Source organism: Balaenoptera physalus (genome assembly GCF_965194825.1).
Source record: "Balaenoptera physalus genome assembly, chromosome: 17".
Taxonomy (NCBI): Eukaryota; Metazoa; Chordata; class Mammalia; order Artiodactyla; family Balaenopteridae; genus Balaenoptera; species Balaenoptera physalus.
The window spans coordinates 18,289,253-18,308,735 of NC_138895.1; the positions used below are offsets into that span (position 1 = coordinate 18,289,253).

The window sequence follows — 19,483 nt, forward strand, 5'->3', positions numbered from 1 at the left end:
ATAATATGTGGCCATGGAATGGCTATATTCAAGAGCCCAATCTAAAAGCATTTGCAGTTTATTACAGGTAATGCTTAGGACAGATTGTAATCACAAACTCAAATATAACTGGTTTACTTTAAGAAGTCTTTGTTACCAAATAAACACAAAATCTGTGAGAACCAAACTAGAAGTGGAGGATAGCAAAGAGAGGCCAAGCACTGTGACTTACGCACTGAGAGACTGAAGCAAGTCCTTCCAACAGATTACGAAGCGTACTAAAATACAGACTCATAATTCTTTTTTTTTTTTTTTTTTAATTTTTTAAATTTATTTATGGCTGTGTTGAGTCTTCGTTTCTGTGCGAGGGCTTTCTCTAGTTGCGGCAAGTGGGGTCCACTCTTCATCGCGGTGCGCGGGCCTCTCACTATCGCGGCCTCTCTTGTTGTGGAGCACAGGCTCCAGACGCGCAGGCTCAGTAATTGTGGCTCACGGGCCTAGTTGCTCCGCGGCATGTGGGATCTTCCCAGACCAGGGCTCGAACCCGTGTCCCCTGCACTGGCAGGCAGACTCTCAACCACTGTGCCACCAGGGAAGCCCCAGACTCATAATTCTTGTAGTTCAACGTGACACTGGGAAGTAAAGCTACCACCGTAAATTTGAGTACGCCATACTTGTGGCTACATTCACTCTGATGTTAATTACTTGAAGTATTTTTTAAAATTCTCATTACAGGGGCTTCCTTGGTGGCGCAGTGGTTAAGAATCCGCCTGCCGATGCAGGGGACACGGGTTCGAGCCCTGGTCCGGGAAGATCCCACATGCTGCGGAGCAACTAAGCCCGTGTGCCACAACTACTGAGCCCGCGTGCCACAACTACTGAAGCCCACACGCCTAGAGCCCGTGCTCCGCAACAAGAGAAACCACCGCAATGAGAAGCCCGCGCACCACAACGAAGAGTAGCCCCAGCTCGCCGCAACTAGAGAAAGCCCGCGCGCAGCAACGAAGACCCAATGCAGCCAAAACTAAATAAAATAAAATTAATTAAAAAAAATTCTCGTTATGAAAAGTATAATACAAAGAGTGCATATATATAAATTTATTTTTAAAAAAATCAACAAACATCCGTGTACCCACGTCTTAGGATAAGAAATAGAACACGACTAGTATCTTGAAAAAGCCCTAAAATCTCCTTCCCCAGTTGCCTCCTACTCCCTTCCTATGAGTGACCATTATCTTGTTTTTGTGCCAACATTCCTTGGTTTTTCTTTATAACTTTACCATCTATATCCTACTGCCTAAACAACACTTGGGTTTAGTTTTGGAAAACCTCACAGCAAGCACAGACCTAGCGGTCTAAAGAAATTCGAGCAATATTGCTGTTACTAGATGGAAGGTCAGGAGAAGGCAGACTAAACAGGGGCCCAGCCTGGTTCAGGTTCTTTGAGGATTTGCAAGAGCGTCTACTGCAGAAGTCAGAGGGCAGCTGAGCAAGCCCTGAGAGACAGAGGTCTCACCACCTCTAGGCCAAGGTCACAGCCACAGTGCCGACCAAGAACCAGACATCTGGCAGGATTGTGGTCAGGTGTAGGCTGCTCTTTATCTTCTGCATTTTTTTATTGTGCCAAAATGCACATAACATAAAATTTACCATTTTAACCATTTTAAAGTGGACAGTACGAATTATTAGAGAAATGCAAATCAAAACTACAATGAGGTATCACCTCACACCGGTCAGAATGGGCATCATCAAGAAATCTACAAACAGTAGATGCTGGAGAGGGTGTGGAGAAAAGGGAACCCTCTTGCACTGTTGGTGGGAATGTAAATTGATAGAGCCACTATGGAGAACAGTATGGAGGTTCCTTAAAAAACTAAAAATAGAACTACCATACAACCCAGCAATCCCACTACTGGGCATATACCCTGAGAAAACCATAATTCAAAAGGACACATGTACCCCAATGTTCATTGCAGCACTATTTACAATAGCCAGGCCACGGAAGCAACCTAAATGTCCAACGACAAATGAATGGATAAAGAAGATGTGGCATATATAAACAATGGAATATTACTCAGCCATAAAAAGGAACAAAATTGGCTCATTTGTAGAGATGTGGATGGACCTAGAGTCTGTCATACAGAGTGAAGTAAACCAGAAGAAGAAAAATATCGTATAGTAACACATATATGTGGAATCTAGAAAAATGGTACAGATGAATCTATTTGCAGGGCAGGAATAGAGACATAGACGTAGAGAATGGACATGTGGATGCAGGGGTGGAAGGGGAGGATGGGACGAATTGGGAGATTAGGATTGACATATATACACTACCATGCGTAAAACTGATAGCTAGTGGGAACATGCTATAAAGCACAGGAAGCTCAGCTCGGTGCTCTGTGATGACCTAGGTGGGTGGGATGGGGGGGCAGTGGGAGGGAGGTCCAAGAGGTAGGGGATATAGGTATACATATAGCTGATTCACTTCATTGTACAGCAGAAACTAACACAACATTGTAAAGCAATTATACTCTAAAAAAAAAAAAAAAAAAAGGAAACCAACCAAGTAAATAAATAAATACATAAATAAAGTGGACAGTGCAGTGGCATTAACATTCAACTATTGTGCAACTATCACCACCATCCATCTCCAGAACTTTTTCATTTTCCCCAACTGAAACTCTGTACTGCCAGCCCCTAGCAACCACCATTCTACTTTCTGTCTTTATGAAGACAGGTACCTCCTGTAAGTGGAACTGTACAGTATTTGTCTTTTTGTGACTGGCTTATCTCACTTAGCAAAATGTCCTCAACTGTAGCAAGTATCAGAATTTCCTTCCTTTTTAAGGTTGAATCATATCCCATTATATGTATACACCACATTTTATTTATCAGTTCATCTGTTGATGGACACTTGGGTTGCTTCCACATTCTGGTTACCATGAATAATGCTGTGTGGGTGTACAAATAACCCTTTGAGTCCCTGCTTTTAATTCTTTTGGGTATATACCCAGAAGGGGAATTGCTGGCTCATATAGTAATCCTACGTTTAATTTTTTGAGGAACTGCTACACTGTTTTCCACAGCAGCTGCATCATTCATTTTTACATTCTCTTCAACGGTGCACAAGGGTTCCAATTTCTCCACATCCTTGCCAACACTTATTTTCTGTGTGTTTGACAGTAGCCATCCTTATGAGTATGAAGTAGTACTACCTTACTGCAGTTATTACTTTCATTTCCCTAACATAAGTGATGCTGAATATCTATTCATGTGCTATTGGCCCTTTGAATACCTTGTTTGAAGAGAAGTCTACTTAAGTCCTTGGCCCATTATTGAATTGGGCTGTTTGGTTTTTTGTGGTTTGTAGCCTCTGATTTTAAACTCACCATGTTCTACCTCCAGCTCACAGGAGAATATATCGGCGGAAGTGAATTAAGTGTCCTCAGACAATCAGGAAGCGGGACATGGGGAGGAAGGTAGGAACTTCATTAATACATGATCAAGGGAAAAAAAATACAGAAAAGGATCTGGGCCAGGTTCACCTGGCATAATGTCTTCAGGTTAAAAAGTCTGTACACTTCCAGTAACGTTCACAACAGTCAAGGTGTCTAGCTCTTGAATCATACCGCTCCACTCCGCATTATACATGACGTATCCTGGGATTACCCTTCTTCCTCCCCGTGGACATGGCCTCTGCCTTGTTTCTATATCAGAGCTCCTGTGTCCTATTTTGCTCTTTCTCTCACTTTGAGGGGGCATATTTTCAAGGTGGCTTTTGAGAAAGGGGGCACAGAAGGTAAATCTTTTGAGACTTTGCATGCCTGAATCTATCTTTATTTGGTTCACTCATTATTGATGAATAGTTTGAGTTGGTAGAGAATTCTAGTTGGTGACTATTTTCCTTCAGAATTCTGAAGGCTTTGTTTCAGTGTCATCTTCCTGCACTGCTTTTCGGAAACCCAAAGCCATTATGATTTCTGAGCCTTTACATGTGATCTCTAGAAGCTTGTAGTTCTTCTCCTTGTCCTCAATGTTGTGAAGTTTCACAATGATATGCTTTAGTGGGGAGCGATTTTCACCCATTTCGTCATGCACTCTGGGTTTTTTCAATATGGAAACTCCCTTCCTTCCTCTCTGTACTGTACTCTATTTTTTGAGACTCATAAGATTTAGATGTTGGACCTCTTTTGTTTTCCTACTTTTATTTTCCATCTCTTTGTCTTTTTGTTCTGCTTTTTGGCAATGTTCCTCAACGTTATTTTCTAATCCTCCTGTTAGCAAACAAAAGCATATTTCTGGGAAATAGCATCATCATATTTGTACGCCACATTGCAATGAAGAAAAGGGAACACTTTCTGAGCAAAAATTTTAGGCCAAGTATAAAAGGAAAACAGGGCGAAATGCTAGCAAGAGCAGCTGTAGCTGTAAGACCAGGTGAAGTTATTATAAGCACAGTGTGTGGCAAGGGCTATTGTATTTCTTTGGGTCTACTGAATAGTCAGCTTTACCCAATTGTTCTCTGCTCACGGGACGTGTTATAAAATTTCTACCCCTGGGAATTCCCTGGCAGTCCAGTGGTTAGGACTCAGCGCTTTCACTGTCAGAGGCCCGGGTTCAATCCCTGGTCAGGAAACTAAGATCCCACCAGCCATGCGGCCAAAAAAATTTCTTCCCCAAAGACCCCACATTCCAACATAAGGACAGAAATTTCTATCAGTAGTAACATCTTGGAATGTTTTTGTCTTTCAAAGAATTTGTTCATTTCATATAAATTATTGAATTTATTGCCATAAAGCTGTTCATAATATTTCTTTATTATGCTTTTAATGATTGTAAAATCTGCAGTAATGTTACCCCTCATCCCTGATAGTGGAAATCTGTGTCTTTTCTCTTTTTGTCCTGATCTCTACCCTGGCCAGGGGTTTATCAATTTTATGGATCTTCAAGAACCAGGTTTTGGTTTCACTGATTTCCTTTTTTCTTTTTGTTTACTATTTCACTGAGTTCTCCTCTCATCTTTGTTATTTCATTTATTCTACTTTGGGTTTATTTGCTTTCCTTCTTTTAATCTTTGGAGGTGAAAGCTGAGGTCATTGATCTGAGACCTTTTTTTTCTAATATAGTCACTTAGTGCTATAAATTTCCCTATAATTACTGCTTTAACTATGCTGACAAATTTTAATGAGTTGTATTCTTGTTTTCATTCAATTCAAAATACGATCTAATTTCCCTTGTGATCTCTTCTTTGACCCATCCATTATTTAGAAGTGTGCTTTTTAGCTTCCAAATATAGGAAAATTTCAATTTATTTTTCTTTTATTAATTTTGAACTTAATCCTATTGTAGTAGAGAACATAGTTTGTGACTTGAATCCCTTTAAATTTATTGAGGCTTGTGTTATGGCCCAGAATATGGTTTGTAGAGGTGAATGTTCCATGTGTACTTGCAAATAATGTGTATAGTGTTCAGTGGAGTGTTCTGTAAATGTCAGCTGGGTCAAGTTGGTTGATAGTATTTAAGTTTTCTATACCCTTACTGATTTTCTGTCTACTTGTTCTCTCAGTTATTGAGCAAGGGGTGTTGAAGTCTCTGACTATAATTGTAGATTTGTCTATTTCTCCTTGCAGTTCTATCAGTTTTTGCTTCATAAATTTTGAAGCTCTGTTAATAAGTGCATAAGCATTTAGGATTGTGTCCTCTTGATGAACTGGTCTCCTTATTACCATGAAATGATCATCTTTTTTTTTTTAGTTGGAAAACCCATTTTATTTTTTTTAACATCTTTATTGGAGTATAATTGCTTTACAACGGTGTGTTAGTTTCTGCTTTATAACAAAGTGAATCAGCTACACATACACATATATCCCCATATTTCTTCCCTCTTGCACCTCCCTCCCACCCTCCCTATCCCACCCCTCTAGGTGGTCACAAAGCACCAAGCTGATCTCCCTGTGCTATGCAGCTGCTTCCCACTAGCTATCTATTTTACATGAAATGATCATCTTTATCTTTGGTAATAATCTTTGTTCTAAAATCTACTCGTCTCATATTGATATAGCCATTTCAGCTTTCTTTTGATCTTCTTTGAATATCTTTGAGTGCAGAGAACAGACGACCATGTATATAGAACAATCATCTCTATAAAATATCTGACAAAAGTCATAACATCAATACATTAACAAGTTCTGTGTGGTTGAAAAGATGACATTTAGAGCAGGGCAGTGTGATTCACCAGACTGGCAGTACCAGCACCACTTGGGAACTCGATAGAAAGCAAATTCTCCGGCTCCACTCCAGACCTACTGAATCAGGATTTCTGGAATGGGACCCAGAAATCCGTGTTCTAACAAGTGTACCTGGGAATTTCAAAGCTTGCCAAAGTTTGAGAGTCATTGCCTAGAGTCCGCTCTCACTTCTGATTCTAGGAATAAGTATCTGGATGAAAATACTTATTGGTGGTGGGGAGGTGAACCCAAAAAACTTTTCTCAAGCTAGAAGGGTATTTCTGCAACCTTACATTTATATAATGTTGCCCCAACCAAAGGCCTGTTTTTGAATTAGTTATATAATAATACTCCTGGTTAAAGTGTAATAACAGAATAAACAACTATAGAAAGAACTAACGTTTGTTTTAAATAGGATCATATTTCAGGAATATGGGGAAACATTCATTGCTCTGAGTTTTCAGCTATGATTTTTAAAGGTAGGAAATGCTGCTTGTGGAAACATCATAATGAATTTTCACTGCATGCGACTACCGAGTCTTGGGGATGAATCAAAGTGCAGGATGAGTCAAAAAATCCCTCCTCTTCAAACAACTCTACAGGGCAGAACTTTTGTTTTCCTTAAGGTCTAGTACAGAAGGTAGGTCATTTTTCTCCGTGAAGTTTCCTTACTGTGCAGTTGGTCTGTGTATATATAGTCTTTTGAGTGCTATCCCACACAGGGGGGATTGTTCTTCCTTTTATATAAATGTACTTTTTTACCCAGAGAACTGCTTTTTGCTGCTGCTGCTAGTCTATACCATGTATAAAGCGCCTCTCAGGTGTAGGGCTGCACTTGGTTCTTTATACACATGATCTCATCTAATACCCACTATCACTCTGCCAGGCAGGTACTACATTCCTCATTACTGACAGGTAGAGCAGCTGACCTGTGTTCGCACTGCCGGGGAGTCTGTAGGTGAGGTGGCAGATTTCTCCCTGAATCCAAATCCAAGAGAATTCCCACTGGGGCCACCATAGCTACTAGTTATAACTTCAGAACATAAAGAACAAAGGAAAAAGACTCATGATCTAAAAAAAGCTCTTTTTTTTTTTTTGAGTTCAAAAATTTAATAGACATTTGAATGGTAAACAAGTTGGTTTATTTCAGCATACATGACATATTTCTAGGTATGAAAGGAATCCAAAGGAAGGAGAAGAAAGTCCTTGCCTTGGCGCTTTGTAAACTTACTACATGCAAACACACACCCTCACACAAACACCCTAAGCCAAAAAAGTCCTTTTAAGAAACAGTAGCAGAAGTCATTTCAGTATATAACCTTTCATTTAATATGATCTAGACTACGTATTTGTATGAAATGTACTCAGTTTTATTTTTAACAGAAGTCTTTTATTTAGGTTACAAGCTATATATACTACTTAATTTTTTCATAGAAAGATCAAGACTCATTAATTGTGGTATAGAAATTTTATCATATAGCAATAATTGAGGACTGCAATATTTTTATGTATCGTTAATTGATTTGAACCACTCACTAAATAAAACTTAAGAACTTCTTTTTCGGGATCACATGAAGAATTAGGTTCAGATTAAATGGTGCTATTTAGCCAATTGGGACGGCTTAATTGGTGGTTTTCTCGACAAAGAATGGTAAACAGAGCTCCCATACCTTTTCTAATTTCCTTGTATGTGAACCAGAAATAATATTTAATATTTGCTTTGTACCTTACACAAGAAACTTTTTAAAAAGCCCCAAGCACAGAGTGGTCAGTGGTCAGCAAAAGAATTTAAAAGCCTAAAACAAGAAACAACTTTGGAGGATAGAGTGGTTGGTCTTCCCTTTTTGGCATCTATTCCTAGTAGCATAAAAATGGAGTTACAGAAAAAGTGTTTCAACATGCTGATAAAAGATTAAAAAGAATCACTTGGCTTGAAGGAATTTTAACAACATAACATTAAGAGGAGAGGAGGCTGTAAAATAAAACCAAAAAGCATGTCCACAAGAACTTGAAGAAATCAGGAAAAAAACAAAAACAAAACCAAACCAACCCTCACAACTTGTCTAGACAATCATGAACAATCATTGACTTGGTTTGTTATAATTTCAAATTCACTTCTCTTAAAATATGTGATTTATAGGTGACCATTTACACAGCTCTTATCTATCATTTCAAAGGTGATCAGTTCAAACTTTAATGAATTTTCTTGATACTGAATTTTTAAACCTTTGAAATCTTATATTTCAGTAATGTACTATTAACTTAACATTTAAGCCAAGCTGCATGAGCTAGAGAAAATGCAATCTCTTCTGATGATTAAGTTTCAGTAATTGAACATAAAAACATTTGGAACAAGAAGGACTGTATAAATGAACTGTCAGCATATATTACAACATTACAGGGTTGCTTAGGTAAGAAAATGCTCCTTGAAGAAGTTGGCACAATGAGCAGCCGCTTGGAAAAACAGAGGAAGTGAGCTATCACTGCAATAACGAGGAGGAATTCCATTAAGGCTCCAGGCCAGGTATGTGAAGGAGGTGTGACTGATACGCGGGACTTAGAGATTCACTGTGTGGGACATTCTGAGGCCGTGCCTACGTGCATCGAACATAACGCTGTATTTGGTATCAGAGTCTGACTGAAGTGGTGTTTACAGAGTCATTGCTCTTGCTAACGCTTTACTTTTAAATGCTAAGGATTTTGTTTCAGCCATGGTGTCAGCAAGGGAGCAGTTTTTGCGAGGAAAAGAAAAATACAGTCATGTCCAGAGTTAGTCTCATATTAAGATGCGATTAGTGTTCACTTTCAATGTCAACGACAATTTAAAAGGCTACATTTCATACAAAGTCAGGGATGACGATGACCATGAGCTCATCAAGTCCCCATGTTCCTATCAGTAGGTCCCTTTGGATATTGCTAATAAATGGTAAGATTTTAGAAGCCAGCATAATGACATGATATAAAAACAATTTTAAAAAGTTGATATTTATGAGTACAGGAGTATGGAAGAAGTCGTTGTTTTGAAGCTGCTTCTAGAATTGCTACAGAGCATTGGAATTTAGTTCAAGTTAACATAACTTCCTTGAAATGTTAAAAGGCAAAGGTTAGTTCCAAATATATATTTCTAGTGTAAGTGATCATATAATGGAATAGAGGTCAGCTGGATGGATCTGAATATTTTCGGTCTTTAAAACATTCTTTGTGGAATACAAGTGAAGCACTGTTAATGTATGAATTTTTATTACATGAATTCTGATATAGGGATGGCTAAATAATGTTTTACCAAACCCACCTATTACTAACAATAAAAGGATGTATGATACCTTAGTTTGTAAGGTGGATGTTAGTCCCATTTACCAACACCCAAGTTATAGAGAAAAGGTCCTGCTTTTCTATCTCCTGCTATACACAGAAGAAGGAAGCAGCCTGGGACTCCTAATTCTGCTACTAGCTCATTGTGTGACCCAGATAAGGCAGTCAGCTCTCAATGGCAATTAAAAATGCAAAAACTACGCACGCTGGAGGTTAGTTTAAGGTTCCCAACAAAGTTTTCTCCAATAAAATAAGGTTTGACAACTGGCTCTGACAGAAGTAAATAAAAGACATAACCTTAAGGTATTTGCTTTTTCCATACCCTATTAATTATTTAGTAATTTTACATCATAATTGTACTTCATCCTTCTTCCAAGACCAAATTCCGATGGACATGTTCTAAATCCCATGGGCAAAAGAAGCAGCAATGGCAGCCGGCACTGCCAGAACAGTCCCTGTTATTTGAATTCATGACGCCGTCCTCAGCACCAGCAACTGGTGTTACAGGCAATTTTAAAAATGTTGCTCTCTTTTGCTTTTTAGAGAACTACATCCCTACATTTTTAAAATAATAATTTGTTCTAAAATGATTAATCAGTTTAATATGATATATAGCCATTGACTCTCTTCTCCGCCCCATTCCGTGGACTTAGGAGACGGTCCTCAGTCCTCGAGGAGCTTACAATCCAAGGACCAGGTGGCTCCAGAAGAGAAGTGAAAAGTGCATGCAGGTTCAGGCAGGGAGGGCTCTGAACCAGCCTAGAGAATTAAGAAACATGTTTCTGGATTACGGTGACCTCTGCAATGGGATTTCAAGAACCAATATAACTATGAAAGAAAAAGCAAGAACAAAATAAACAGTCAGGAAAGCCCAAGGAAAATTAGGTGGTTTGGCCAAAGCCGGAGTGCCTGTGGGATAGTTGGGAGGAGAGGCTGGCAAGGAAGTTTGGGGTATACCGTTTAGGATCTTTGATTCTTCTGATAAGGAGTCCAGACAGGGAGGAAAAAAATGGAGGCCAGGCCTCTCTCCACCGACAACTAACCTGAAACTGCATCAACTAAGTACATGATACGCTGTCATTCCGCTTATTGATTGTGTGCTCTCAGTGAGAACAGGAATCTTGTGTGCTGGCTCCTGAATCTCCAGGGCCTGCCCCTAACAAATACCTAAATTTTTGTTGAATAAATAAGTAAATGAACAAATAACTAAATCTGTTAATTAAAGGTAAATGTGAAGTTTTAAATTTTACTATTAGTATATCTCTTCGTGCAAATAAATTTCTATGTGATTTATTTCAAGTAAATGAGCACTTGAATAATTCAATGGAGTTTTCTTTCCTCCACATTACCTCCTTTCTAGGTTACTCAAAATATTAGATAAATAGAGAAAAATTAACAAATTTTATGTGCAAGGAGTTGAAGTCGTAACCTTGTACTAGAGACTGGTTTTGCATATTATTAACTCTCTATTTGTATTAAAAGCAAAATAATTATTTTTACCAAACATGACCTCTAATAACAGAAAATTCTCTCTCAGTTTCTCCTGAAAAATATCTATTCTCCATATCTGCTTTTAAAAGGTTGTTTTAAGCTAGAAATCCAAGAAAATCTCTTATAATGGTCACAGAAAACCGTATCTAATATTTCAGAATCTCCCTCTCTCATTGGCCATTGAGTCTTGAAATTGGTGGCACTGACAAATGTAATATGCTCTTTCCCCCCGACCTGTGGCATCGTTCAAGCAAGGAAGTGTTTTAATGGAGCCACAGCTTAAGAACTGTCTTGTCCATCAAGCTGACAATGTTATCCATACGGCAGTTAGGGAAATGATGCAAAGAACTTCCTTTTGAAAGAATTCTCCAGAACTTAACTTCTGGGAAGGACCTTGGGACTCAGTGCCTGCTACTAACTCTGGTGGGTGGTGGGAGTTGGAGGTTGGTTGTATTGATGGAAGAGAGGAACCCTGGTGTTTCCTCCCCAAACTGAAAACCGCTACTTGTCATTGGAAATTAATAAAGAGGTGACCAGACGACTTATGAATTTTCTGTAATAACAGAGGGGGCTCCCAAACATGGCAGTGATTATAGATGAAGAATGTACTTTTCTCTCCTTTCCCGTAAACACCCTGGAGTGCCCTTCTATTTGATAAAGAGGGTGACAGGGGATCTGATCTGTTTGTTTGTTTAATGTCCCACTCTCGCCTGTTCCTGCTGCACTCTGCAATGTGAAAAAGAACACTTTTCTTGCCAACTGCACATGTAAAGCATCTTGGCACATCTTAAGAGCTTTAAATATATCTGTACAAGGCAATATTGTGGCATTATTATCAATGTTTAACACTGGTTTAAATAATCCCAGACCAAAATTAGCTTGATTCTGATTAACAACTGATACAGCAAGAGAAAACCAACATTTGGCATCTAAGAAAGGAGAGATTAAAGTTACTTAAAAACCAGAATATAAATTTTCATTAGGTACAACCTATATATAACATAAAAATGAATTCATGCTTTATAATGAATCATAACCTATATTAACTGATTGTGATGAAATATGTGGGAGAATCAGTGATTCTGAAATGTAAATTTTCTTATCTAATTTGGGAAAAAGATCAGTTTACTATAAAGAAAAAACATTTTGTGTGATGCAAATATTTAATCCAGGCAAAAACAGTTTCAGTTTTGTGGCACAAAGTTTGTACTCAGTAAATGTTAGGGAATATATGGGTGAAAGAATGAAAATTTTACCATAAACATTTTTTGTCCTTTAAAAGAACAACGGGGTATAATATAAGTGTACTCTTATACAGAGTATAAATTTTTAAATTACCTTTATATACAAACATAATTTAAAATTCCAAATAAAAAGATGGGACTAAAGTCAGAAAACAACATATATATTTTTTATATTTTTACTGTGCTATTGACATCATGTTTGCATACAGTTGTGAATGTTCAAAGGTTAAAAAAAATATGTACACGTTTCCTATTTAGAAGACGGAATTCATCATAAAATAGCTTTTGATTACAAAGAATCCAGTGTTTATGTCTCTGCTAGTCCAAGGAAATAAAGCTGTAATAGAGGAAATAAAGCAGTAATAAATTCCTCCAAAGCAAAGGTAAAATGACCACTCAAGCCATATCTCTAAAAATCACCTTGAGGTTAAATTGGGAAGAAATATGAGGAAACGGGCAATTAAAGATCAGTCTTTTAAATTTGAGGTCTCCTCATTGACAATGAAAGATTCAGTTACTTAAACTGTTTTTCGCTTTTTCCTTTATGAGTTGCTTTTAACAATATTTCATTCCTCAACAGAGGAAATAAGGCATGCTCTTAAAAGAGAAAAAAGCTATACCAGGCTATTAAAATCTTCGCTAAGAAAAATAAACAAATCAAGATTGATCTCTTGGGTTTCTCAGGAGTTCACCAATTCCAAATCTTCACATAAGTTTCAAAAGGGAAGAAAACAATAAAGCTTCTCTATAATACAATGCTTAATAACTCATGGGGGGTTGCAGGGGTTACTAACAGTGGCAATTTGTAAAATGCATTTAACTATAATTAAAATAAGTACAAGCTGAAATGAAAATCCAAGTTTCTATCCCCCAGTACTGAGAAGTATGGGTCAATTTTTTCCACCAATTCTTCAGAGATTTTCTAGAATAGTTTTTAAGAAAAGGTTGAACATGCTCTTAGCAATACTTTGGCAGAAGGGATTGTGGGATGGGGAGGGTGGGAGGGAGGCTCGGGGGGAGGGGATGTGGGGGTGTATGTGTGCACGTGGCTTGATCACTTTGTTGTGCGACAGAGACTAACACGGTATTGTGAAGCAATTATACTCCAATAAAGATCTATTAAAAAAAATAAAAAATAAAAACCCAACAGCAATGTAACTATTAAATATGTCTACAGAGCAAATGCAAGGGAGACTTCTTCTACATTTAAGCACACTGGCAAGTTGTTTCTTTTTCAGGAGGTCTTCAGTGTTAGTGACTGATAGACCAAACGAAAAAGATAAAAAATATTAATCACATTACTGAAAAAAGACTGGTTATTTCCCCTTGTTTTTAAAATTCTCTCCCTGCTTCTTTTAAAATCCACCAAAAAGACACAGTTTGCTATAAATGTCACACAAATGGAATGGATAAATAGTTCAGTACAACCGAAGGAGGCCTTAATCTAATGTACCGTTGTTGTCTGTCAGCTAATCTCTCCTGGTTTAACAATCTGAGTTTAACTACTTCATGATGAATGAGACAGGGTGCAAATGACCTGAGTGTTTCAGCCCATAAAACAGGCTTAGGGAAATAAAACTTGCAAATTTGATCACCAGCCTTAGACTGGCCATCACTGGCAATACAGTTAGGGTTTCAACAGAGGCGAACAGTTTTAAAGAAATTATCTAAGTGTAATATTAGGTAATGAAATGCCAATAATTTACATTTAAAGTACCATTTACCCCAAAGCAGCCTCCTATCTGCAAGATTTGCCGTTAGGTAACTGAAGTTCGGCAGCTCTGAACTGAAAGGCGGTGAGCTGATTGTCGGAGGACCCACTGAGGCTGAGAGTTCTGTAGACTCAGTTTTCAGAAAGTTTCTCGGGAGCATTAACATGTAGCCGCATTAAGCAAAAAAGACTCCAGTTGTTAACAGCAGTAGGTCTATTGTTCTAGAAGAAATACATTTCAGGAGGTTCATTATCAAAGAAAGAGGATGGGGGAATCCTTTTTGGCATTCTGCATATAAAATCTTCTCAAAAAGACATCTGCAGTTTAAAAAAATTCCACCTACTTTTACTACTACAACCCCTGTTAATTTTCTACAGTTCTCTGCTCTGACTTAAAAGTCATTTCCTTAAGAAAACAGATGACAGACAACTTGAGTGACTGATTATATTGTGCCATCACTTTGTTTTTCTCCGAGGCCTTGGTTTAAGAGGATGGATGTTAGTGTAAATGACAGAAAGGGGAGCTTTGCATAAGATTTCACTTCTGTTCAAAGACAAGCTAATGTAACCTCACTGCGGTGCAATCAACTTGACAAATGGACACCGTGCAACCCTCTGCCTCTCACTGAAACCCGAGAGCCTGATTTACACAATGTTCTCTCTGTAGATGGAAAAAGACTTCATGCTGCTAGGCTGTATAATGGGTTGATCTGATAATTCTCTGCATGTCATGAAATTTGATAATATGGAAGTGAAATGCATCTCAAAGAATGAAGCAAGTTAATGAACTTATAAAACTACACTTAAAGTCTTTTAAAGCCTGAATAAACAGAAAAAGGGACTTAGCTCAAACCACAGCGAGAAAATGCAGCAGTCCTCATGCCTAACTCTGCAGCCAATTAAGGATATATGGAGAGATCCCAGCTCTAAAGAGTACAGCTCTATTTAAACAATTCAATATAATCTGTAGACCTTGGTGTGCCTTATCTTTACCATCAGATTTTGCCAGCCCTCAGTTCTTTACCTCAAGAATTTTACATTACTTTATCCTGTTAAATTATGTCCCTGGAAACTTAATATTTTTCCTTTTAAAGTGGGAAATTTCTGAAAGAATTTATAAATACTACCATATTTTACTACTCTGTTTTACAATTACACTACTATAATTTGCAAGATTAACAAATAGTTCATCTGGAGATTTAAACATATCCTAAACCAGTTATGGACACACACACACAAAAATCAGGGCTTCCTAAGAAATATAAACTTTTGCTTTAAAGACACAGTATAAATTCTTACTTATTCAAAGCATGAATGTTTAGATAAATTACTTTAAAAAGAAAATGCTCTGTAGTAAAACTGTCTGTTGGTATTAATGCTTGCAAATAAATACCACGAATGTAAACTGCAATCAGAAGCAGTTTTAACACATGTACATGTTGAATGAGGTAGAATTTTAGTCTTCTGTTTACTTTGCTGTTGTCACAAATAAAAAAAGCACTTATGAAAACATTTCATGCTGAAGTGAATGGATTTCAACAGCTGCTGATTTGGTGACATGGCGAACCCCAGTGGAGACATCCTGCTGAATTAACGTTTTGGAAATGTTAAAAAGAAACTTCAAACAGACCTCGTTTAGCAGGCGGTCAAAGATTTTGCTCAGTGGGGATCATGTGAAGGCTAGCAGAGCAGTCACTCAGCCATGAATCAGACTTGTCAATAGTTGCCCATTTTCTCAACAGGTGATTCAAAAAGGCACACAGTCTATTTCCCCTAACATTTCTGTGTGTGCTTGCACGAAAAAAAGTTACCCTAGACTTCAGCTCTGACATTATTTAGGAAGGCACAGCAGGCACAGTATGCACAGTTGGGGAAACTGTAGTTTAAGGGATTTAAACACATTTAAAAATTTTTTGTACTTACGTTCTTTTCTAACCCAAAATATTCAGCTAAGCTATATTTAAAATCTACTGTTTTTCAAACAAACGTTTATGCTAAGTTAGAAATCTAGAACAGATTCGATCAAAGAATTATAGAACAGCAAGGGATCTTGGAGATAACGAAGATCAGGCCCCTAGTTTTACAGATGAGGAAACTGAGGCCTACAAAGATTTAGTAGAGATTTAAGTAATTTGTCAGAGATCACATATGTATTTCTTGATGTCTTAGAACTTAGAATGTCCATCTGCTGACGTCCCAGCTCAACATTCATTATACTTACCCTTAAGAAATAAATCAGATTTAAGCTTCATTTAGCAATGTAAAATTACTTAAGAAAAGAAACTGTTAAGCTGGGCAAGATCTCATAGTTCAGTGTTTTCCTGATGTGGCATGTTTTGATTTTTTTTTTTTTTTCTTTAAACTGGCCACAAAGAGAGTTAATGGAAAATTCCTTCCCCACATCACCAAGAAGTCGGGGTGGAGTGGGGTGGGGGTGAAAAGAGGTCCAGTACCAAGATTTGTTTCCAACTTTCAACATTTAAGAGTTTAGTCCAAATATAGAGTACAAAAATAATAAAGCATTTCATTGTTACTGATTCAGATTGGCATTGTAAACTGTGCAATACAAGCTACTATTATGTCAGAAAATTACCAGGTATCCATTAAATGAGCCCAGACTATTTTCTATTGTTCAAGGATTTTTTTGTTGTTTTTGAGAGCCAAAGTACAGAGTTCAGTGAAAGTTCTCAGAGGTGACTCCATTGTCATAGCGATGCTTACCAGCTTAGTCAATCTCACCTACTGCTCCCATCGATACACAGTCATTACCAACAAAAGCAAAAATAGAACCTAAGGCTTAGTAAATCACCCCATATTGGCAAGATGTACCCTGTTGGAAAATACTTTCCACATAATTCAGAGACAAAAATAAGGAGGAATCATAAGTAAATGACAATCCCATAAACAGACACACACAACCAGAGGGCCCAAGTTCACTAATTCTTGTTATCAAAATTTACCTTTTAGAAGTTTAACTCCTCATATGGTAAGAGGAAACAGGTACTCTAATACTAAGGTTGATGGGAGTATAAAAGACAGATTGGGTTTATATATCAAAATGAAAAATGTCCTCATCCTTTGACCCAGAATTCCCACATATAGAAATTAACCTTGAAAGGAGATAATTCAACAAGCAGGGAAAGATATATGTGCAAGGATTTTCGTAGCAGTTATTTTTTATGGTACTACAAAGTTGGAAATTAAGTTAAATTAAAATTTTAAATTAAAAATTGGCAAGAAAATAAAGGTACATACATACAACAGCATATATGCAAGCTGTTACACATGGTCATTCACTTAATATAAAGCTACAATAAAGCTATTAAAAATCACCATTCATTTAATATAAAGTACAGTAATATTAGCATATAGACTGACAAATTGATTCATGGAATGGAATAAAGAGCCCAGAAATAGACCCACACTTATTTGGTCACTTGATTTTCAACAAAACATCAAAGTAATCCAACTCTGTTAGGATTCCCTAACTGAACACGACATGTAAACAGACAAACCAACTTAAACCTTGACTTCTTCTCTCACCACACACAAAAATTAACTTTAGATCTATCTTAGACCTAAATGTAAAAGCTAAAACTATATAGCTCTTAGATGAAAAAAAGGAGAATATCTTCACAAATCAGGACCAGGCAAAGGTTTCTTAAAGCAGAGATAAATAATCTTAATGTAAAACTTTAAGGAATGCATCAAAACTAAAAACTTGTGCTCATGAAAATACACTGATAAGAAAATGAATAAGGAAGCCAAAGACTGAGAAAAAAATGTTTGCAAAGCATACATGACAAAGAATTGGTATCTAGCATACCAATAAAGAACTCCTATAACTTAATAAAAAAACAACCTATTCTAAAATGGGCAAAAACTTGAACAGACTTTTCACAAAGAAAAATATATGAATGACCAATTAAACACACATAGAAGTATGCAAAATCATTAGTCATCAGGGAACAACAAATTAAAACCATAATGAGATATCATTACACACCCACCATTATGGATAAAATTAAAAGGACACACCCAATGTTGGCAAAGATGTGCAGCAACTGAACTCTGCACGTGGTTGGTGGGAGCATCAAACGGTGTCTTATGTAAAATGTGCACCTACCCTATGACCCAGCAATTTCACTCTTAGGGATTGATCCAAGAGAAATGAAAACATATCCATAAAAGACTTCTACAAGAATGTTCATAGCAGCTGTACTCAGGGTAGTTAAAAACTGGAAACAGCTGTCTATCAAAAGTAGAATGAATAAACAAACTGTGGCCTATTCCTACAATAAAATACTAAACTATTTGGCAGTTAAAAAAAAAAACAAAAAACCATGGATACATGCAAAAACATGGATAAATCCCCAAAATGTTTGCTGAGTAAAAGTAGCATTACACAAATGAGTGTACACTATATGAGTTCATTTATATAAAGTTCTGGAACAGGCAAAACTAATATATCATGGAATAATACCAGAACAACGGTTGCCTTTGATGGGGGCGAGGGCTGGGATTTACTGAAAAGGGACCTGAGGGAACTTCTTGTGGTGATGGTAATGTTTTATATCTTGATAGGGGTTTGAGTTGCACAGACATATGGTCAGAACTTGTCAACTTGTACACTTTAGGATTTGTGTGTTTTATTGTACGTAAATTTTACCTCAAAAGGAAACAGAGGAACCATAAACAAATATTAAACTCAGGTTAATGACATGCATGCTAAATTATTGAGGGGGGGAAAGAGTATAGGAATGTCTGCTCCTTTGAAAGGCATCCCCCCAAAGACAGATTAATAGAGAGATGCTTAAATAGAGACATATATGATGAAGCAAGTATAGTAGTCACAACTGCAAGTGATTTACAATGAACACGTACAATTTTTCAAAATAACATTTTTCCAAACTGACATTTTACCTCTACGAATAGGTACTTCTTTCATCTTTGTATACAATGAAGTTTGATGACTGAATGATTTTCAAGTCCATCTATGGCAAATGTCAAAAGAAGATATAAAATAAAGCTAGCTCAGTCTGATCAGTGGGCCTGAATATTAAAGTTTGTCATGTTTTTGAACAATATGAAAATGCAGCAGTAGTTGTATGACCTTCTATTAAAAATCTATGACCTGGCTCAGAGCAAAGACTCTTTTAAAACGATCTGTATTATCAACAAACTGTAAGCCACTTGCACTGTAATTAGAATCTAAAAATTATTAAGAAGAGTTAACTTAAATTTTAATGTAAAGTTTTGTTAACAAGTAACATTTTAAATTGTATAGATTACTGATTTATACGCATACAGAAGGAAAAACAACATTTTTCCAACTGTGTTGTATCAATAAAATGGAGATAAACAAATCACAAGACACTGTAGAATGCCCAGGGTCAAGTATAATAACATTTTATTATAATCTCAGAGCTCCTTTATCATCTATTTAGAATAAAAACCTTAAGTCTGTTCCCATTTCTAAATTAATATATTCTATTGATAAAAGGAAGAGTTTTTACTCT

The 19,483-nt window shown here is 37.0% G+C and overlaps 1 protein-coding gene across 16 annotated transcripts in view; it reads right to left on the bottom strand.

The window, feature by feature from the left end:
• Positions 1-19,483, bottom strand: part of STAU2 (staufen double-stranded RNA binding protein 2) — a 302,893-nt gene that overhangs the window by 57,060 nt on the left and 226,350 nt on the right. Inside the window, exons 14-15 of one of the 16 annotated variants that reach the window (XR_014255312.1) lie at positions 13,978-14,186; positions 9,457-12,590 (exon numbers count right to left, since the gene is read on the bottom strand). The exons of 14 other annotated variants lie outside the window; for them this stretch is intronic. Coding sequence is in view for 1 of the 2 variants with exons in the window: in XM_082432599.1 (XP_082288725.1) it covers positions 14,097-14,186 (90 nt within the window). In the remaining variant the exon portion in view is untranslated. Of the gene's footprint in view, positions 1-9,456; positions 14,187-19,483 lie in introns of those variants that run through there. One more of the 16 variants, XM_082432599.1, reaches the window with a different exon arrangement.